Source organism: Lactuca serriola, chromosome 5 (assembly GCF_051521515.1).
Source record: "Lactuca serriola cultivar US96UC23 chromosome 5, Lser_US96UC23_V15, whole genome shotgun sequence".
In the NCBI taxonomy this organism is placed as follows: Eukaryota; Viridiplantae; Streptophyta; class Magnoliopsida; order Asterales; family Asteraceae; genus Lactuca; species Lactuca serriola.
Window position 1 is genome coordinate 279,886,534 of NC_136412.1, and position 22,371 is coordinate 279,908,904.

General features: G+C 33.0%; 2 protein-coding genes across 3 annotated transcripts; both read right to left on the bottom strand.

The window, feature by feature from the left end:
• Positions 1-5,637: 5,637 nt before the first annotated feature.
• Positions 5,638-10,317, bottom strand: LOC145054428 (protein MLN51 homolog). 2 transcript variants are annotated; one of them, XM_079002627.1, is made up of 12 exons: positions 9,535-10,317; positions 8,629-8,731; positions 8,323-8,525; positions 7,517-8,241; positions 7,324-7,435; positions 7,094-7,234; positions 6,962-7,020; positions 6,801-6,846; positions 6,671-6,710; positions 6,524-6,583; positions 6,149-6,235; positions 5,638-5,921 (listed from the first exon to the last, which is right to left on the bottom strand). In XM_079002627.1, exons 1-9 carry the CDS (start codon positions 10,110-10,112, stop codon positions 6,683-6,685), a joined length of 1,995 nt encoding a protein of 664 aa, XP_078858753.1. In that variant the 5' UTR covers positions 10,113-10,317; the 3' UTR covers positions 5,638-5,921; positions 6,149-6,235; positions 6,524-6,583; positions 6,671-6,682. The 2 variants fall into 2 exon arrangements, with proteins under 2 accessions (XP_078858753.1, XP_078858752.1); XM_079002626.1 differs by having other exon boundaries at positions 6,524-6,710.
• A 6,370-nt stretch (positions 10,318-16,687) lies between these two features.
• Positions 16,688-20,576, bottom strand: LOC145054429 (Noc2p family). Its single transcript, XM_079002628.1, has 14 exons — positions 20,466-20,576; positions 20,252-20,394; positions 19,928-19,985; positions 19,706-19,814; positions 19,571-19,622; positions 19,388-19,482; positions 19,216-19,281; positions 18,636-19,142; positions 18,250-18,552; positions 17,801-18,124; positions 17,520-17,726; positions 17,323-17,412; positions 17,157-17,236; positions 16,688-17,060 (listed from the first exon to the last, which is right to left on the bottom strand). The coding sequence occupies exons 2-14, from the start codon at positions 20,358-20,360 to the stop codon at positions 16,913-16,915; spliced, it is 2,148 nt and encodes a 715-aa protein (XP_078858754.1). The 5' UTR covers positions 20,361-20,394; positions 20,466-20,576; the 3' UTR covers positions 16,688-16,912.
• Positions 20,577-22,371: the final 1,795 nt, after the last annotated feature.

The window sequence follows — 22,371 nt, forward strand, 5'->3', positions numbered from 1 at the left end:
AGTTGACTTGAATTGAGTTGTCATCTTGTAAATTTCATAGTAAACACTCAACAAAAAACCAAAATATTATTTAAGGAAAATGTCTTACATGATTATCGTTATAGTATGGTGTTCAAATTTATTCAACATGTTTATAATGCATGTTTATGTTGCTACGTAGCATTCCAAATGGTTGATAGTTGGTTGGGAATGTCCTCTTCTAATGCACAGATAGGAAGGCATGTTGTAAAAGGCAGACAAAAGCTAGGTTATAAAGCGATATCGAGGGATGGCCGGTCCTAAGTATTTATCTCTAATTCCTAAGTTAGGTGTCAATTCGTAATAATGTAAAATTGCTTAAGGTGAGAGAATTTTGGCTTCAATGATGTGTATTAAAGTTCTTATATACATGTGATATGGTACGGGTTCTTGCTTATTTAACCAGGTTATGCGGTTGTCTATAAGTTGCAAGGGTAGTACCCTTCAATTATAATAGTATTACATTTTTCGTGTTTCCTGTGATGTTGTATGAGAATTTGTATAGGTGATTTTCTTGCCATAATTAATTGTTTTTCGGTTTGCCAGTTAGTTTTCATTTGATAAAGAAAGTCGGTCTGGTATGTTATGCTATGAGTTTACTGTGTTGGTCCGGACTGCTTTTGGTGATTTCGTATTGTTTTTATGTATGGGCTAACTCCCATAGACCATTAGCTTACAAAGTAATAGTTACAACTTAATTCATATTCATAATCAAGTAATATGTATTTACAGTTAAAGATAGATAAATCTACTTTTATCTCAATAGTCAAAATTTTACATCAATTTCGTACTTAAAACTCCTATTTTAATCATTTTGACCTCATTTTTGTCTTTAAGTTAAAGAGTCGAAGTTTATCGTGTTTTATAATTTTGACCCCAAGTTTGTATTCTTTGATTTTTTTTTTTTAAATCAAGAACAATAGCGAGAAATTAAATGTGGAAATATGTCATGTTTTATAAAACTTTGTACCCCGTGATAGATCCCCAATTATTGAGGTGTGGAATTCAATAAATAAAATACATTGTTTAAGCTCTCGCACACCTAAAATATTACTAGTGTTATGTGATATATTATCTATTCAACATAGGCACACAAGGATTTATAACTTTATTTGTGTTTGAAGAATAGAAAAAGAATAAAAAAATGAGATTTTCCGAATCATTAATGTATAAAATTTGTTACCTCTTAACATTTCTTCCATCAATAAACTTGTTGAACTAGTGGGGATATCACACGCATTGCGACGAGTTTATTAATTATATATTTTTGACATAATTTTGTAAAAGAATTATATATATATATATATATATATATATATATATATATATATATATATATATATATATATATATATATATATATATATATATACTTCTATATTTTCTTGTTACTTATACTCCTATCCATATAAAATTATGACATGTTGATACCACTAATTTTTCTTTTAATTATTATTATTATTTTTTTGATTTTCTATCCTTTTCTTGATCTAATAAATAATATAATATTTAATTTCTATGTTTGTAATGTTCGCTTATATTTTTACGATTTATGTAATTTTGTTATCACATGAGGAGCATTACTCACATACAACGTAGCTTTCTATACCATTGTCTTACACAAGGACCATTATTGTAATTGTATTTTATCTAATTTTGCTATTACACCAAGGAGCATTTCTTTAATGTTGCCATACTTATGGACCATTTATGTAATATCATATTACGCATGGACCATTTATATAAATATCGCTACTACATATGATCTTTTCTATAATATTGTCTTAAACAAGGACCGTTACTTTAATAGTATTTTATATAAGGACCATTACTTTATTGTAGTTTATATAGACTATTTTAAAATTGGGATATATATAGTAAAGTCCCAATATTTTCATCGATTTGACAAGAAAGTCCTAAACTTTATTTTTTTGACAGTAAAGTCCAAATTACCGGCAATTTTTGACACTTTTACCCTTTTTCCCCGGTTAGCCGGTAATTAGGACTTTTTTGTCAACAAAATAAAGTTTAGGACTTTCTTGTCAAATCGTCAATTAGGACTTTACTGTCAAAAAAATAAACTTTAGGACTTTTTTGTCAAATCGTTCAAAATATTGGGACTTTACTGAATATATAATTTTTTTTGTTAGAAATTTAATGGTATGATACTCTTTAAGCATAAGAGTTATTGAAACATTCTCTAATCAGCTAGATCCTATTGAAATCCTTTACGTTTGCTTCTTGTTAAATCGTTTTTTTAATCTCAACAAACCGACATTGAAAAAAATTGAGATAATCAAGAAAGAAAGAAAGAACCAGGGTTGTGTTGGCTTTTTGCAGTCTCAAAAATGGAGAAATTAGAAACCTAAAAAAACGAAATTGCCATAGCTTTATACAAACACAAACAACACATGCCTAGTCAAAAGGGTGTGAATGTGGAGAAGGGAAAGAAGGGCAATTTCGTTTTTTTCGGTTTCTTATTTCTCCATTTTTGAGACTGCAAAAAGCCAACACAACCCTGGTTCTTTCTTTCTTTCTTGATTATCTCAATTTTTTTCAATATCGGTTTGTTGAGATTAAAAAAACGATTTAACAAGAAGCAAACGTAAAGGATTTCAATAGGATCTAGCTGATTAGAGAATGTTTCAATAACTCTTATGCTTAAAGAGTATCATACCATTAAATTTCTAACAAAAAAAAATTATATATTCAGTAAAGTCCCAATATTTTGAACGATTTGACAAAAAAGTCCTAAAGTTTATTTTTTTGACAGTAAAGTCCTAATTGACGATTTGACAAGAAAGTCCTAAACTTTATTTTGTTGACAAAAAAGTCCTAATTACCGGCTAACCGAGGAAAAAGGGTAAAAGTGTCAAAAACTGCCGGTAATTTGGACTTTACTATCAAAAAAATAAAGTTTAGGACTTTCTTGTCAAATCGATGAAAATATTGGGACTTTACTGTATATATCCCTTTAAAATTTTGCTATTAGAAAGAAAGCATTTCTATAACTTTATCTTAGGAACCATTTTTATAACTTTATCATACTTAATAACCATTACATAAAGGGATAATGATTTGAAAGGGTAACGAATTTTCGACTTTGTTCACATTTAGTCACTAAACTTTTTTTCGTTATCTATTTGCCACTAAATTATTAAAATTGTTCATATTTTACCCTTATGACCGGCTGTTACCGGTCATAAGGGTAAAATGTGAATAGTATTAATAGTTCAGTGACAAACAGATAATGAAAAAAAGTTTAACGACTAAATGTGAACAAAATCAAAAATTCGTTTCCCTCTAAAAAGTTCAATGACTAAATGTGAACAAACTTCCTATTGTATTATGTTTTAGCAAATTATTTATTTTTGTAAAATTATAGCAACATTTGTTGATGAAGAAATGTATGAAATAAAAAAATCAAAACCCCGAAAAATATATTTTAGAAAAAACGAAAAACTGAAACCGAAATAAAAAACCAATGGTTTGGTATTTTCCAAAATAAAACATCAAAATTTCCAATCTAATTTTGGTTTTACAAAAATTCAACTTTCAAATTTCCATATTTAAATCTCTTCCCTTTTTTATAGTCGAAAAATGATTATGAAACCAAAAAGGGAATGAGAAAGCGCTCAATTCAGAATTTTTTTTATCCAAAACTCCCCCTTAACACATGGCATAAAGATTTTGCTTCAATCCGGAAAATCCAAAAAAATTTCAATTTTTAGTTTTGTTTACAGACCACATTTGACAAAAATTTTGGTAGAAATTTTCAATTTCAAAATTCTGTCAAAGGCGGTCCGTGAACAAAGCTGTAAATTGAAGATTTTTGGATTTTCCGGATTGAAGCAAAATGTTTATGTCATGTTTTAAGGGGGTGTTTTGGATAGAAAAATTCCAAATTGAGCTCTTTCTCATTCCTTTTTTGGTTTTATAATCATTTTTCGATTATAAAAAGGGGGAGAGATTTAGATATAGAAAGTCGAAAGTTGAATTTTTCATATTATGCAAACTTGAAGACCGAAGTGACCTCGAGTATTTGAAGTTTATGAAATAATTCGATTGGAGATTCGGAAATGATTTCGGTTCATGATGGGTTTGGACTTATTGAAGATTTTTTGAGTGCGCATAAATGCTCAAATTTTGGGTAATTTTTTGGAGAATGAGAAACTCCTAATTACCTTTTGATGTTCGGTTTGTATGGTCTCATATTCTAGAACTCCGATTGAAAAGTCATGGAAGAATTGAAGATTTGGTGTTCATCTCTACATGCGTCACGTTTGAGGCTTGATTCGTGAAGTTGCTCGAGTTTGGAGGATTTGAAGCGGGTCATCGATTCCTAACTTTGAGGGTGAGAATGTTGGATACAAAGTTATCCATATATGACTTTGTAAATGGTTTGACTTTTGTAGACCCACTTGTATGTGGTAAAGTAGCCTTGTGACATGGGAGAGAGAGAGAGAGAGAGAGAGATGTAAAAACCTATATATAAGGTGGGTTCATACCACATATAGAGGTGTGCTTGAAAGATGTAACATTGAGAGTGTTAGTGTGTTAATTATATAGATTTAGATCTAGATCTTTTTTTTGTAAACACCTTTCATAATCGAATGCATCTCTTAAACACCCAAATCACCATATTCTTTAATTTTGTATGCCAAATCAATGATCATAATTCACATCGATGAAAATGATTCATTTTTTTGTAAAATCAAAAATCAGATTGGAAATTTTGATTTTTTATTTTGGAAAATACCAAACCATTGGTTTTTTATTTCGGTTTCGGTTTTTCGTAGATTTCTCCATTTGCTAGAATTTAGCAAAAATAAATAATTTGCTAAAACATAATACAAAATGAAGTTTGTTCACATTTAGTCATTAAACTTTTTTTTAGAGGGAAACGAACTTTCAATTTTGTTCATATTTAGTCACTAAACTTTTTTCATTATCTATTTGCTACTAAACTATTGAAATTGTTCACATTTTACCCTTATAACCGGTAAAATGTGAACAGTTTCAATAGTTCAGTGGCAAATACATAACAAAAAGGTTTAATGACTAAATGTGAACAAAATCGAAAGTTCATTACCCTTACAAGTCATTATCCCTTACATAAATGATTTTTACCTAAGGATAATTTCTGTACTTTTTTTTCCATATTTAAGAAGACCATTAGATAGTTACAGAGGAGAAATGTAACTATGTCATACTTAAGGACGACCATATAATTTATTTTACAGACATTATTTGTGTACCTCTGTCATACTAAAAAACCCTTATATGTATTTACAATTCTATACAGCAAAATTAAATGAACAAATGTTTATTTCGGACCAAATGAAGTCTTGATAAAAACAAACGGTTAAATATAACATTTTGTTTATTAACTATAACCAGATAAAAAATAGTATTAACACTTAAATACTTGACATACAAAATTCTAAAATTCTAAAATAAAATAAAAAAAATTATTTGATGAACAATGATATAGATTGTTAAATACCTTTTTATATAGACAACTTCAAAAAAGGGGTTGATTTTATTATTGCAATTTTAACTGCCTAAAGAAAAGAGGTCAGACAACTGCATACCAATAACAAACCCACACACCCAGCAAAACCAAAACATACGATGATGATTCAACCCCCCAAAAAAACACAACTCAGTCCTTAAAAGTTGAGAAAAACAACTTACATGAGGAAACAAAAATAAAAAAAATACCAAAGACACTTCCAACAGAAAAGTAAAAAAGGTAAAAAGAAAAAAGAAAAAAAAAAAAAAGTTTTACTACACTTGACTTGACACAAAGCCACTGCACCATATCTCTTGTTCTTTACTACTTTCCCATGAGAAGGAAGCCTTTCACAAAACAAAACAAAAGAAACAAAGCCACAATAAACCTGAAAATCCAAATATCACAATTATGTCAGTCGATTTATAGTAAATTACATTTTTGGTCCCGAAGTTTTGTAAGATGAGAGTAGAGTTGGTTTTTGCAATTTGGTCCAAAAATAATATAGGTCATTTATGTCACTTGGAACTAGGACCAAAAAAACCTCCAATAGTGGAAGAGAAAACTTTTGTGACAAAAAAAAATAATAATATTAATAATGTAACAATACAATACCTCGCATCCAGAAAAAGTCCTGCCACCTGTCAGGCTGCATTCTTTTGCTAAGAAGATGAAGCATGAGCAGGCGTTTCAAACACATACCTGACAACAAAAACATTATCAAGGTAAAAATATGGGGTTATTACTTGTAAAATAACAATGTACTTTCATTTATTTGTTTATCATATTCATATCATAGCATCCTAGTTTCATTTACATCATTGTAGTTTAAAAAATATTAATCATTTATAGCCAATTCTTACTGATATATAATTGAGTATTTGTCATAATGAGAGTTTGTTGCATTTATCATAATCATAAGCACACAACATGAAAGGAGTTAATTCATTTTTCATACAAAAAATATAAAAATTAAAAAAGAGTGAGTACCTTAAATAATTGGGAAATACAGCAGCTGCCCAAATTGGAGATCACAAGATGGCCTAAGGCCTGCAGCACCACAAGCAAGTACACCACTCATCAGGAATTCAGTTGGAAACTCACACTCACACCTAATTTTTTTAAATAGGTTTTCACCTATTTAATACTTCACTTATCAAACTTCATTTCTGTGTATCTGTATGCCAACAACCACCAATAACAAATTAGTACTTTTTCTTTTTTTAATTTTCTAAAATAAAAAGAAGCCTCTAGAATTCAAACATGCCTGCGAGCTTTAGTCTGTCTTTGCCTCAATTCATCATTTGCAAGCTCTGCAAAATCAAATACAACCAAAACCTTTTTACCAAATTGGCCCTCATATTTATCCATACATATACATATACAGCATCCAATGGGAAAAAGAAAGAAACAGGGTCTATGTCTTACCAGGTCTCTGAGAAGGCTTCACTTCACTACCAGGTTTATTTGTACTACTAATGTCTTTGCTGCAATGAAACCCAAAGATAAATGACCTAAATACCCTGAGAATCATAAATCATAATAACAATAAAAACAGACCTTGTAGGAGGCAGTGCAGAGGTCTGGCCAGATGGCCTAGCATGATAAGCAGCATCCATTGTGATATAAGGTGAACAATATGTTGCCCCTAAAGCTCCTGCAGCACCTAAAGCACCAGCAGCACCAGCCAAAACAGGTAGCCTACAACAAAATTTCACAATTTTATCCATTTACTCACTTAAAATTTTTATTTATTTATTTATTCATACAATACTAAATTCTAAAAATACCATGTCATTTCTGAATTCCCCATTCCATTGGGCTGAGCAACATACCCAGGGAATGCCATGCCAACAGCAGGAACTCCAAGCCCACCGGGATGCTGCCCCGCAAATTGCATTACTACAAATTTAATAACAGATTAGACACCATAAATTTTTATTTAACATTTTTCTTAATTACCAAAATAGCCCCTGGGTTTACCTGGCAAAAACGTTGGACCACCAGGGAAATTCTGATCACCATGATAAGAAAATGAGCTCATACCCGTTGTCTGAAGACTGCCTTTTCCTTTTCCATTTCCATTTCCATTTCCAACCAATGCTGTTTTAGAATTATCATTAGATTCTGTAGGAGATTCCATTTCTGCAGATTCTTTAGGTGGTGGGGAAGAAGCACGGGACCCACTAGCAGAACGCTGCCCGAACTGCTGACCGGGATTTTGCAGATTGGGGTTAAGCTGGTTAAGGGCAGGAGCACGTTGGAAAGAATGAACTTGGTTTGGGGAAGAAACCCGATTTACTTGGTGATGAGGTGGCACTGGCACAGGTTGATATACTTGACCAAATGAAACTGGGCCTCTCCCCTCAGCCCTTTGGGTAGGATTGATGAAAGAGGGACCAGAATCATCAATATAAAGCTTCTCAATGTTTAAAGAATCAGAAACAGCATTTCTTCCTCGCATGTTATTATTGGATTGTGAAACTGGATAATTTTCACGCTTATTAACTGATCCAGTTTGAGCATCTTTTTTCTGATTCAAGTTGGTTTCTTTATTTCCAGAAGGGTAAAATGGAGGAGAAGCAGAATTCAAATTTGATGCCAGAACGTTTTTCCTAGCTGGAGCTTGAGTGGACTCTGATGCTGATGTGGCAGCAGATGTTCTTCCTGAATTTGCATGACCAGTCTTCTCCATTGACTTTGCAGGTCTGAAATTATTCAGCAATACAAAATATTAAGTAATGGTGAAAAAAAAACAAAACACAAAACATTTTCTACTCAGTACTCACTGTCTGTTTTGTGAAGAAGCTTCAAAATTGTTTTGTGAAGTAGGTTGATATTTTCTAGGGCCTCGACCTCTCACAGGTCTGGATGTATTATTTTGATTGTTGTTGTTGTATGTTTTAGGTCTGTTTCCTGATACAAAATTACGATCTTCTCCTCGGTTTCTACCACGGGTGCCTCGATTACGACCCCTGGGAGCTCTCCTACCCTGATAATAGAATGTATATTAAAACAAAAGGAAGTGCAGAAAAAAGGGAGGGTGTAATTTATATATTATAAGATGCATTAATCTTCTAGAAATAACAATTCACCTCATCGTAATGCCTTTCTTGCATAGACATTTCCTCGAATTTATCGTGTCCCCATTTTCTGTCATCTCTTAATTCCCACAGCTTCCTCCCGCCAAGAGTTCGCCTATAACACCACATTGAATAAATTAGTGTAAATCTTGATCCGATTCACAGACTAAGAACCATGATACGAGTTATGTTACTTTTGAAAGGGATTCAATTCAAGAATGTTCTTATTTTGTTGCTTTCTTGTAGCTTAAAGTAATTGTTGGTTATAATGAAAAAAAGTAACCCGTTTGTCACTAACATGTCAAATATGAACTATTTGGGGACATGTGGAGTGTTGGTTGATGAATAAATAAGAAAATAGTTGATGATATTTGCATGATAAAAAATAGCAATGACCAGGATATGCCATGCAAATGTCCTGCTTCCCCCAAGTATCAAAGTGTTTCCAAACCTTGCCCTATTGTAAAAGACCCATTCCTATAAAACTCATGAGACCAATAAAGATGTTTATTTTTTTTTCAAAATACTCAGGTTCTTCAAGTAAAATCCCTTCTAAATGTTGATGCCTATCAAAAACCCTAAAGGGCAGAAGAACTAAAGGATTTATTAGACAACTTCTGTTGCAATTATAATTTAGCAAGAACAGAAACCAGAAATTCTATATTTTGAAATCCCCTTTGCACAATTCTTGTGTATTTCTAATAGCATTTATGATATTGTGAAATAATTGGTCAAATGTTTGTGCCATTGCACTTAAATGCAGTTTTCCTTCAACACCAAACAGAAAAGGCACATCTTTGAGACAATGAGACTGATTAAACTAAAAGGAAAAACCATTTGAAGGATCATTCCCTTAGTCATAACATCGATTAGAACTGCAATACAAACTAGAAGAAAGAAAATCAAGTGCAAAAATACCTGTGTCTACCACCAGAACTGTCTCTGAACCGGTCATCGTGCATGTAAAATGCTCCAGCCGTTGGCACTTGGAATGGCTCGTTCTCCTTCTTTTCTTCCGGCCCTCCATCTCCCTCTCCCTCTCCCTCACCTTCCCCCACTGTTCCATTCGCATTGTCATCAAACTGATCAACACTCTCAGGTGCATAAAACCCATCCCCATCTCTTTGATCGTTCTCCCTTTTGACTCCCACAGAAGTCCCCTCGATAACACCATCCAAGTCCTCCCTCACACCTTGAACTTCACTCCGAACCCGTCCTTGTACAAGCTGTTCGTCTTCAACTTCCTCAAGCAACTCTTCCTCCTCCGCTAAATCATATTCTTCATCATCATACTCCGCCGCAGCACCCTGATCGTCCGATTCATAATCTGAAACCCTAGAGTCAATTACCCTTACCCTTCCCCTAACCCTCACATCATCGTCATCATCCACTTCCTCCTCATCGTCACTCGCCTCCCTCCTCCTCCGCATCGTCAGAGATAGCTTCGCCTGCTCTGGATCACTCTCATACTCCTCTTCTTCACCCACATCCGCCATTTGAACTCACAACAACCCCAATAACAAAAACCCTAACCCCAATTAAGACACCAAACCAGATCAGAACATCCAAATATTCCCCCGTAAATCAACAACAACAGCAATGGACAAGAAATCAAAAGTAACAAGTGTCCGGCTGGGGTGTAGACTTGTAGGTAGAATATCTAAATTTCTAGGGCACCTATTTGGGTGGAAAATTGAGAGTAGAAGATAAGGGGGCGGTAGATATATAGAAAGAAGCGATAAAACGGTAAACAAGTCCCTCAACCCTTTCAAAATTATCACATTAGACCTTCGTAAAATATATATTTTCATTAAACTTCTTATAATTTGTTTATTATATTAGTATAAGTTTTAATCGTGGTTATCCACTAAGGCTAGAATTACTTTTGTATAGATCATTACATCTTTTGAATTTTTAAAAATGTTTTCACTAATCTTTATCTTTGTTAATTAATGAATATATAGTGAAAAGGAATTTTAATGAAAGTTTTATTTATATATAATTTTGACAAATTTTACAATTGATTTTCATGGTTTGCAAAATTGAGAACAACTGTTAGAACCACTACATATATATGTGTGGTTTTTATTTGTTGTACACTTGTACGGTTGATCATACATATCCATGCATTGAATCAAACATTTGAGTTGTTGTTTTTCTATTAATAACAAATATGCCTTTTGAACGGATATGAAAACTACAATACATAGGCATTCTCCATGATTTAAGTTTCTTTTATGGTTGGTTCTAATATATGTAAGTTGACTTTATTATCTTTTTAATTATTTTATAGAAAAATGCAAAAATGTTTTTTTGGATTTAGTTAAAAAAAGTTCAACATCCACCGATGGTCCAAAACGATATATTTTTTGTGGTTTTGGTCTTTATCATACAAGAAATGACTTTTGTATCCTTTTAATTCTTTTTTATATTTATATAACATTTTTATAACTATTAAATAATAAAATTTGGAATCCACACCGCCACCGTATCCCCCACATGTCTTTCTCCTTCCTTCTTTCCTAAACGCGAAGCTAAAAAAATACATCTTCTCAAGCCTAGATTTTGGGGAAAAATGGTTAAAATAAATTTCTTAATTATGGTATGAGAAGAAAGGGGGTGGTGAGATGATTCACCTTCTTTAAATATGTGTAAGTTATGGTGATTTTTCTTGGTGAGAGTGATGATGAATACAAACACAAACAAATGCATCATCTTTTTCATATAGGTTCACCTTATTCACATAGTAGTAGACGATGAACACAAACACACACAAATCGACTTTCGGGGTTTGTTCACAAATCGATTTATGGGTTTTGAAAGGGCTAGTAATGAACACAAACATGCATAAATCGATTTTGTTTCTAGGTTCATGGGTATCTATGTATTTCGTTTCAAAAGCAAGTAATAGAGTAAGAGAGGGTCTAGGGTTTAGTACAAGTTGCGATGTTTATTATTGTGTGTGTGTGTGTGTGTTAAATCTAAAAGTCATTGATTTACACGTGTTTGTTCATCATTATGCGTGTGCGCGTTGAATCTGAAAGCGATCGGCTCGTAGGTATTTGTTCATCCTTATGTATGTGTTGAATCTGAACCCCAATCAACGAGGATGACGAGGATCTATAATTTTTCATCTTCTTGACGTGTACTATAGAGTGGGGGTATGGTGTATGGGTGTAGTGTTAGATAATTATGAGACCACATCATATATATTTAATGTTATCATTAAATACAATTCTTATGGTAAGAATATAAATTGTTGATGCTGATTCATAGAATATTTACTTACCTTGTGGGTTGAGTTCCCAATTTTGATTCAAGATCCTCAAGATCCCTTCCATCTCTCACATTAGGGTATATCTCCATCTATATATACATGTGATAAGGAGCAGATAAAGACACATGGAATACACATGTAAATTCATTTAGGGTTTGTTGAGGGATTTTAGAGATATCTCTTGAGTTCAACTGGAAAACTCAACCCTAGTTCTTCAGACCCAAAGATCATAATTGAATCAGATATGCAATCATTTTTTCATGTTTAAGTTTTCTTTTAATCAGATTCGAGATTAAAGATCTAAAGTTTATGCTTCTGCGTTTATGTTTTGGTTATCAAAGATAACCAACAATTGGTATTAGAGCTAGCTCAAATTTGTTACTAAAAATCTTGTTAATGGTTGGTTTCAAACCAAAAGCTCGGACTGTCGATCCGTAAAATCCCTGCGCTAACAATATCAAATAACACCCAATAAATAATTGGTCCTTTACCCACAGCTGGAAACCTAGTCTGACTGCCCAATACTCAGGGTAAAAGTCTATTTTACCCTTCCCTCAATTGGCCCAAAAATTTGAATCCCAAACCAATAACATTAAAGCCAAATATGGCCCAATATCCAAATTGGCCTAAAACCCAACATATACCTAGTCCAAGAAGGCCCAATATCTTAAAAGGCCCAAAATATCCATTGGTCAACCCTCGTCAAGTTTTTGGTTAATGGTCAAATGTCAAAAAGTCAATAATTCAAGGAAGTCCATACAAACTGAGTACGCCCTACGTACTCAATTGGTACGCCCAACGTACTATGGATTTTGACCAGCCTGCGGGGGTGCTGACCCAATACGCGCTGCGTACCAGGAGGTACGCCCCGTGTACGTTGTATGCTCTTAAACCATATAGAAAAGGTCTTTAACCTTTAAGCCAAAACGTCCAATGCTCAGAACTAGATCCAAATCATGTATCAACCCATAAAGTCGTTAACTTTAAGCTTTTGCATGGCTCAATGGGTCCTAAATCCAAGCCTTAACTTTACAACTTCAATAAGGAGCTAATACACATGCATGGGTAGATATCAATCATCAAGATTACATTTTTATGCATTTGGGACCCCTAAAACGTCCAGATCTAGTGACCAAACTTCTGGAGCAACTCTTTCTCATAAGGACAAACCAAAGGGACCAAATTATGCTACAAATTACTCCAAACTAGATCTACTCAAGGAGATGTCAAGACAAGAGCTTTTTACCTTCAATAGGTTGCAAAAGAGGTGTAACTTATGGATCTCCAAGCGATGATTCTTCAACAGCCTTCAATCACTTCAAAATGCTCAAGAACACACCAAGATACCTCTCAAGAGCTTAATAACTCAAAGATGGTGCCTAAGGGGTCGATATTAGGGTTCAGGAGGTATGGAGACTGATAAAAGGCAAGGCCCCAATAACATGACGAGCTTAAATAGGGGTAAGACCCTAAAACTTAGGGTTTCTAGTTGAAGGGAGTACACCTTGCGTACTCCTGAGTATGTCCGACATACTCAAACGGTATAGGTGATCATATATTCCACTACGCCCTGTGTACTCAATGAGTACGCCCCGCGTACTAGACAAAGCTCCAGAAAACTTCAACTTCAATCGGCTATAACTCCTTCGTTCTAAGTTCATTTTCGACGTTATTTATATCCACATAAAGTTAAAGAGAAGATCCAACATTCTATCAACTCTTCTTTGTCTAAAAACTTCCCAAACTTAAACCCAAAATTCATAAAGGATCAAACTGCCAAATCACGGTTATACCTTTGGGCTCCGAAACACAATCGAACACTCTCATCACCTAATATATAATACCCACCTCCAAAAAGGTCTAATTCCCTCTTCACTAAAGCCCGGAGCCTTATGATAACTGATAATCAGGTCACGACCCCGAATAATGAAGCGATTCAAAACTGGGTGTTACAATTTTGATCGTAGAAGGGGAAAATGGTATTTTGCTCAAATTATGGACTAGACTTGGCGTGGGACTAGTTGAGTTTGGATAATTACCTTAATTGCTAATTAGGATTATTTGGTGCGATTAAAAGATAGAGTCTAGTTCCGACAGTTCGGGTGTGAGTTTTCTTAGTCTTTTGTGCGAGGTGAGTCTTCTCACCATATTTGTATGTGTGGTAGTGTGTGTGTGTGTGTGTGTGTGTATATATATATATATATATATATATATATATATATATATATATATATATGCTGACCAATTAGGTCTATTTGTTGATACTGTGATATGTGTTGTTGCGTGTGTTGAGGGTAGTCTCCAGGGTTGCTGATAACCCACATGGCATGTTGTTTGTCCACATAGACTTTGGGTAGTTTTTAGGGTTGTTGATAACCTATAGTTGTTTATTTTTTTTGTGTTGTATGTGATATTTTAGGGAACTCATTAAGCTTCGCGCTTACAGTTGTTGATTACATGTGTTTCAGGTACTTCTGATGATCATGGGGGGACGAATGCTTGATTGTATATATTTGTCTGTTGATTATGATTCCGGATATTTTGGGACACTCTAATATTATTATGATGATTTGTATTTGATACTTGTGATTTTTCTTTTGATGGGTTTTTATGAACAATACTTTTAGTTAATTAAAAAGGAAAATTTTGGTTTGAAAATTAGATGTTACATATTAATAAATTAATATAACAACAATAATAATAATGATGATGATAATAATAATAATAATAATAATAATAATAATAAAGGGTATAATAGTCATTTTAGGTCTGGTAGGGACAAAACTTGAAAGAAAATCAAACCACAATGTTAAGAAAAAAAATAAAGATCAAACATGCAAATTATCCTAAATTACAAGTACTATTTATATAATTTAGGGATAATGACTTCAGATGGTAACCAACTATATCATTTGTACATATTTGGTCATTTAATTTTTTTGGTGTACAATTAATCATTAAACTTGTTTTTTTTTTTGTTTAAAACATATCACTATTACCTACAATAGCAGGTAAAACTTACTGGGGGGGGGGGGGGGGGGGGGGAAGGGTTGAGATCCATCTCCGGTGACATTTCCGGTGAAAGCAAGCTCCGATGACGTCCCCGATCATACTCTCCGGCCAAACATGATTTTTCCGATTACCTTCTCCAGTAAGACATGTATTTTCCAGTGAATAGGGTTCTTGAAGGACCCATTTTTGTCCAAAATTCTATAGGATTCTAAAATCTGAAACATGAACACATACATATTTGGAGCTTTATATTTCAAGCTTTTTTTTTTTTCAAATTTTGAAGCTTCATTTCAGATTTCCAATATAGACAAAGAAACCTAAAGATTTCAAAAATTAAGCTTCTTTTGGAGATGAACAATTTCAGATTTTGAGAAAGCACCTCCAACTGACCTTCTATTTTCTATCTTCTTTCTATTTTTCTCTTTTCCACAGATTTAATGAACAACAAATCTTCAAAAAAGTTTTTTGGTAATCTGATGAACACAAGATCTTCGAACTTCAAGAACTCGATCTCTCTTCTTTCTCTTTCTTCTATTTTCCAGATATAAACAACAAATCTTCTTTCTCTTTCTTCTCTTGTCCAGATTTGAACAACAAATCTTCTTTATCTTTCTTCTCTTTTCCAAAGATCCGATGAACAACAATTTTTCAAACTCGTTTTATGGTCATCTGATGAACACAATATTTGGAACTTAAGATCTTCGAACTTCAAGAACTCGTTTCAAGGAAACCCTTGAACGCGATCTTGAAACCGTAAATCTACTGATATCTTGTGTTCTTGAAATCGTAATCCGGCTGAAATCATAAACCCCGTAACACAAGCTTGAAGTTCCTAAAATTGTGAATTCAATGACTTTTTGAGTTCTGAAATCGTTTTAAGAAATGTTCAAAAACACATTTTTCATATCTGAAGTTCGAAGGCTTTTTAAGTTATAAAACTCTTTTGTATCTGATTAATGGGTTTGTTTTAGAGAAAAAAAAAGAGCGGAAAAATATGTGAAGTTGTGAAACTCTTTCATACTTGGCCGAAAACCGGAGAAGATGATCGGAAAACACATGTTTGGCTGGAAACAACACTGGAAACCGGCAAAACCCATTAGTATCGGTTACACGGGTATAATGTACGCGTTTCAACAAGTTCAAGGGTTAATAAAGCATGAAAAATAATTTAATGACCAAATGTGACCAAAAGCTAAAATATGTTACCCTCTCAAGTCATTATCCCTATAATTTACTCTCTCTTTATTTACATACTTGGTTGTTGTATTTTATAACATGCTGAAATAACAAAAAAGTAAAGTTATGAGTATTTTGATCATTTTAATTATACTTAAATGTTGGTTCGACAAAATGACGAATCATGTAAGATTTTGAAATCATAAGGATCAAACACTTCACAATTTTCGTAGTTATCCTCAACATGGTATATTTTGCAAACCGTATGGACTATCATTCGCACCATGTTTCATTAATCATTATAATGTATTATTTTATTTTAAATATGTATATAATATGATTATCAATCATTTGCACCGTGTTAATTGGGGAATGGTCATAAACAAATATTTATTCGGGAATGGTTATAAACAAATGTAAGGGTCTTCGTTGATGTTGATGTTTTTACTTAGCTTTTGGCCTTAAAATCGATTTGGTTAAGAGCAATTTATTTCGTGTATTGGTGGGTTATTTATGAGGAAGTGTCTAATATTGCAAGGATTTTTCAATGCAACATGATGAAATCTCTACGTTTTCAGGATTCCTGTTGCTTATAAACTTGTAATATACTAAAAAAAAGGAAGATTGGAGTTCACTTTATCATAAATTCTAAATAAAACTATCTTGGAGGGTTCTTTTGTTTTCTTTCAAATTAACAAATGTTAAAAATGAAATTCAATGACTGTAGAATACAACATATCAAAAAAAAAAAAAAAAACAAAATTGCATGGAGTAGAATATAAATTAAAATGCAACAAAAATTAAAAAATAAAAATAAAAAGTGGGCCCTCATCATCCTTCTACTTGTACCACAACTCTTCTTTTCTTCCCCTTTGAATCAACATTAGCATCAGCTTCTTTCAGACTCACTGCTGTGTTACTTTCTCCTCCATTTGCTGTTTTCTTTCGCTTCACATTCACTCTTTTTGGCTCCACATGACTACAAATTAAACATCATCAAATCTATAATTTTAAAAAATATATATATATTATATAAATTGAAAAAGAAACATCAAAATGAAGCAGAAATATTCACCTTGTAGACATCTTTGAAGCAGCCTTTTCTACGACACTTTTATAGTACTGTGTAAATGGGGTATTCAAGGCTTTTTCAAACTGCATCAAAGACAAAAAAAAAAAAAAACTCTGAAACTTTCTTTCATCAAAAAATCAAATAAAATTCATTAAAAAGATAAAAATACCTGCAAAAATAGATCAACAGACTCATGGTCTTTTGGTGAAAAAGCCACATCATCCCTTTTCTTCTGCACAAACTCAACATTCTGTTCCACCTACAAACAATTAACACAAAACAAAATGAAAAAAATATTCTATAAAACTAAATTCAAGAAATAGCAATGAACAATGAACAAATGAACAAAAAAAAAATTAAAAATACCTGATCCATAAGACGTTTCACTACACGTCTCAAACTTTCAACTGTAGTTCTTTCATAAAACTTTTTTAGTCTGATGAGTGGAATTGTAGCTAACTCAGGAAAAGAAATATGAAAACTCCATTGAAGAAAGTGAGCTGAAAGCAGTTCAACAGCTGTATAAACACATTGCTCCAAGAAGTTTTGTGATTTCAACCAAAATTTCGGGAGCTACAACAAACAAAATTAAAACTTGTTAGCATACAAAAAAAAACATCAAATTAAAGTAATAACTAATAACTAACCTTTAAATTTGATGCTAACTTAACCGATTTTCTTGATTTACTACCCTCTTTGCTGACTTTATATTCAAGCATGTCCAAGATCAATGAAGCAACAGGGATAAAAATCCCACAAGAATTTGAGAGTTTGTTTAACCATTGAATGCATCTTGTCCTTAAAGGGATATATCTTGATCCAGGAAAGAGGTTTGATATTCCATTTATAAGCTCTATTATCATCTGCAACAATGGCTGAATATCAGATTCATTTGCATTTGTTGAAATGAAAAGAACCCAAATGTCAATGCATTGAGCATATTGCCAGCTGTATATCTTCTTGATTGCTTCCTGTGAACAAGAGATCAATCAATCATAAGTGAAAAAAAAAAAAAAATACTTGAATCCAAAAAACGAGCATTCTAAACATTCCGGAATTGGAATTCAAGATTCCATTCCTTTGACAGATTCCATACCTTATTCTCCTTCTGCTTTGCATGCCGTAGGATATAAGCAAGTTGCTGAATTGAAACAAGTGCCTTGTTACAAGACTTTTCAACATCAAGAGAACATAAATTGACAAAAGAGTCCCTCAAAAACTCAATATGTTTTGCATCAACAGTTTCCATACTCCTACATCGAGCAATATAAGCATTGTATGTTTTGATAAAACATGTGTCAAAATAATTAGACCCAAACACAGAAATCACATCTTGAATCACAAGGAAAGAGCTAGAAGAAAGTGTCCCCCCTCCTGTTGCCCATAAAGGAACTATAATCTGCATAATACATACAAAAATCAGAACCTACGGAAAACTTTATTTACTCAAAAAGAAACATTTAAGTTTATTTACCAAATTACCTGAATAACCCTGTTCAGCAAAGAAGGAAAAGCAGCGAAAAATATAATGGAGGCTCTCAATCGAGTAATTGAGAAAGCCAAAATATCCAAATCAGTGACCTGTTTCAGAAGAAATAACGTACTCCTCAAATAAGACTTGACCATTGGTTTGACTTTTTTCCACCTAGGGGTATTCTTTAGCTCCAATATGCTATCTTTTTTGCGATTGGCAGAAGGAATCTTTAATAAACCCCTAAATATATTATCAGCTTCAGAAAGCATGAATGTATATATGTTGCAGAAGGTCTCGTTGTCTTGAATTATGAATTCGGTTTCTTCATGTCCAAGGTGGCATGCAGCTCGATATGCATTTACAAGACTAGTCAAAGCTGACTCACTATGATCTTCTTTAACTGATTTACTCCATGAATTGATTAATGAACATGTCAACAGTTTGTGTTTGGTTGTAGCAGAATCATCATCATCTAACCCTGTTAGATCTTCATCAATCTCATCTTCATCGGAATACTGTTACAAATGGGTATTTTAGTAATTTTGTTTGTGGTCAACAAAAACTGCATATTAAAGAATGATCTCTTACCATGCCCTGAACTTTTGATATCTTGTTCTTATTGTAGCTTTCTAAAAACTTTACAAACTTTGGATCCTGAAAAGTTTATAAACTCCTCCATTAACATTTACAACTAAAGATAGGAAAAACAACAATGATCAAAAGAAGTCATATGGTGTTCTGTTTGAAGGAACAAACTTACTTTTTTCTTTAACTTGTCCAATGATTTCTTCTGTTCAGTAAGTTCTTCATAGATCTTTTGATTCTGAATAGATAAGGTATGTTTATCCCTGTCATCTATAAAGATGTTAATCATTTAAAAAACAGAATGTTAAAAGTAAGGAACTGTGGTATGGAGATATGGTGAAAAATAGAAAAGACTAACCTTCTAAAGCAACATCATTGTCATTTCGTGTGATATTTTCACTGCTTGGGTCCTAATTATATATATATTTAAAAATAAGTCTATAGAAGTATTCAAATTCAAGTAAAACATTGCAAAGATTGGTAAGTCTTTAACCTCTGAAAGATATCCATCACTGTCAGAATCATCTGAAACCATAAAACTGTCATTCTCAGCGAATAAAGCATCAAGAGAAGTAGTCATGGTGACTTCACTTTCAGTGTCCCTGTTAATCACATTTAAAGCTCGATATTACATACCATTAAGGATTTGTATGTTTTGAATGGAAAATAAACAGTAATCAGAGTTTTCAGAAATACCATAAGTTCACTGTTTTACCTTCCATTAGACACCTCTGCTGTTTTCACTACTTTTTCAGCAACATCCTGTTTATCTTCTGCAGCAATACATTAAAAGATGAGTTCTTGGTGCCTATTATTAAAAACTTGTGAGTCTTAACAGCTCATAGAGCCCAAGCACATACTAGCCAAACACAAATGAAAGATGAAAGAGTAATTACTTCCAACACTTCTCTATCCTCACAACTAATACAAAATTACCAATAAACAAACCGAAGAAACATTGCATTTCTTGATTATTACGGAAGAAACAACAAAGTACACACTATCTGTGTATGCGAAGAGAAATTGAAGAGAAAATTACTTTTTGAAGGTCTTTTCTTGAAAACAATCTTGTTTTTTCTTCTTTGTTTAAGCACGGAAGGGAGATTCTTCTTGGCAAACTTACGAGCTTTCTTCCCAAGCTTCCCCATTACTCTTTTCAATTCGAAAACTCGATTCTACAATCTATAAAGTGAGCTTTAATAAGCATACAATCATAGTACACAAACTACAGACGCAAGGATACTATTGTTCACCTGCGCAACGAATACCGAGATTGAAGGCTCCGACGAGGGGTTTTGGCAGCGTTTTTGCGGTGAAGTGTTGAAGGGTTTTAGAGCCCTAGAATATACATTACATTACATGTAAAACCCCTAAAACTAGACCAATCAGATAATGCCACGTCGTTATAACTAATTTTATTGTTTACAGAATTACATAAATGATCCATGCAATTTAACAAATATCATAATTCAGTTATGGCTAAAAAAAATTCGACACTGTGTCTTGGTTTACAAAAGTGCATGAATGAACTTTTTGCTAAACTCTTAGGTGTTATTTGTTTTTTTAAGCAAAAAATCATGAAGTCTGTAGACCACCTCTTCAATCACTTGCATTACAAGAGATAGAACAAACGGCTGCAGACTATAATAAGAAGCGTGTTTGTTTCTTCAACATCTGCATGCTGTTACAGATATTAAAAAATTAAAATAAACTTATTTTAAAATCCGGAAATAGTTTTTTAATACCGAAAATTTAATAATGTATGACATTTCGGCAACAATTTATGATATTTCAGCAAAAAAAATAGTTATATTTTAACAAAAAAAAAGATATTTTAGCATAAATAATGATATTTCATCAACAAATTATTATTATTCAATATAAAAAAAATCAACAATAATAAACAAAAAAAAAAAACACAAAAAAAGTGTGAAATAAGATTTCAGCAATATATAATCAATATTTTAGCAAGAAAAAAAATAAGAAAATGTTAGAAGAGGTTGGAAGAGATAGGAAGAGACAAAACAAGTGTTGCGCCAAGAAGAACACGCGCATAGTTTTTTTAATCCGAAGACTTCTGAAAAACAACCAGCTGCGAGATGAAAAATGTTGCGCGTGTGTTGCGCCGCGCAGCAATAAGAGGTCTGAAGATGTTTTTTTTTCCAAAAAACAAACACCACCTTAGTTTTTGTCTGTTAGTGTCAGTCGTGTAGCCACATTGTTTTAAGAGTGGGCCTTGGCTCACCCACGTATATTTGAGGTAATATATATATATATATATATATATATATATATATATATATATATATATATATATAGAGAGAGAGAGAGAGAGAGAGTTAGGTTCAAATATGGATTGACATCTATTGTGTGGACAGTGCTATTTTGTGATAATGACAAAGAAAATATGTTGTTTACTAATATAAATGTGATCAATCTTACATAACTATTGTCATTCTCACTAATTCAATCGTCTATAAGGTTATTATAGACTTATTATTATTGTTCTAATTATGTCATAATGTTTATTGAGTCGTATTCTGTAATAATGAAAATGAGGGAAAAACGATGTGTAGGAACAAAAATGAATAAGAATCAATGAGAATGCATGAAAATGATGATAGTTGTATAAGATTGAACGTAGTCAAATTACTAAAAAAACTTATTCTATAGCACCTGATTCCTGGTACGTAAATCTTATTTGAGTATTTCTCTTCTTTTAGCCTTGGACTCGGCGAGTCACATGTCCGACTCGCCGAGTAGATGCGGGACCCGGGACACGTTTAAGTTGTCGACTCGACGAGTCCATATCCTGGACTCGGCGAGTCACAGCTGTTGGATGAAACCCTAAGTTTCAGGGGTTTGCACCCTATTTAAGCAACACCTCCGCCCCAGGCCAGCCCCCATTCTCTCCCCATAGCTCCCAACCCTCGTTTATGCTTGTTCTTTGAAGAATTGAAGCTTTGTTGTGTGCTTTTGAAGGTTTTGAAGGAGGAAGGAAGTAGATCCAGAAGAAGGGAAGCCATCCAGGCATTATTGTGTTCTTCCAGCAGTTCCCTTTGAGGTATAACCCGTTTTCCCCCATGATTCTATGCTTAGTACTTCATTTAGGTCTTTCTTTGACAAATCCGCAAGCTTGTATGTGCATTATATGTCGTA

What these genes read in the sequence shown, in the direction of transcription:
- LOC145054428 (XM_079002627.1), bottom strand. Translation starts at nt 10,112, where the DNA reads ATGGCGGATGTGGGTGAAGAAGAGGAGTATGAGAGTGATCCAGAGCAG. An exon ending in TGGTCCAACGTTTTTGCCAG is followed by an intron (nt 7,436 to 7,516) that starts GTAAACCCAGGG and finishes TTAAATTTGTAG; the next exon opens with TAATGCAATTTGCGGGGCAG. An exon ending in GAAGCCTTCTCAGAGACCTG is followed by an intron (nt 6,847 to 6,961) that starts GTAAGACATAGA and finishes TTGATTTTGCAG; the next exon opens with AGCTTGCAAATGATGAATTG.
- LOC145054429 (XM_079002628.1), bottom strand. Translation starts at nt 20,360, where the DNA reads ATGGGGAAGCTTGGGAAGAAAGCTCGTAAGTTTGCCAAGAAGAATCTC. An exon ending in GCAGAGGTGTCTAATGGAAG is followed by an intron (nt 19,815 to 19,927) that starts GTAAAACAGTGA and finishes TGTGATTAACAG; the next exon opens with GGACACTGAAAGTGAAGTCA. An exon ending in CAATGATGTTGCTTTAGAAG is followed by an intron (nt 19,483 to 19,570) that starts GTTAGTCTTTTC and finishes ACATCTTTATAG; the next exon opens with ATGACAGGGATAAACATACC.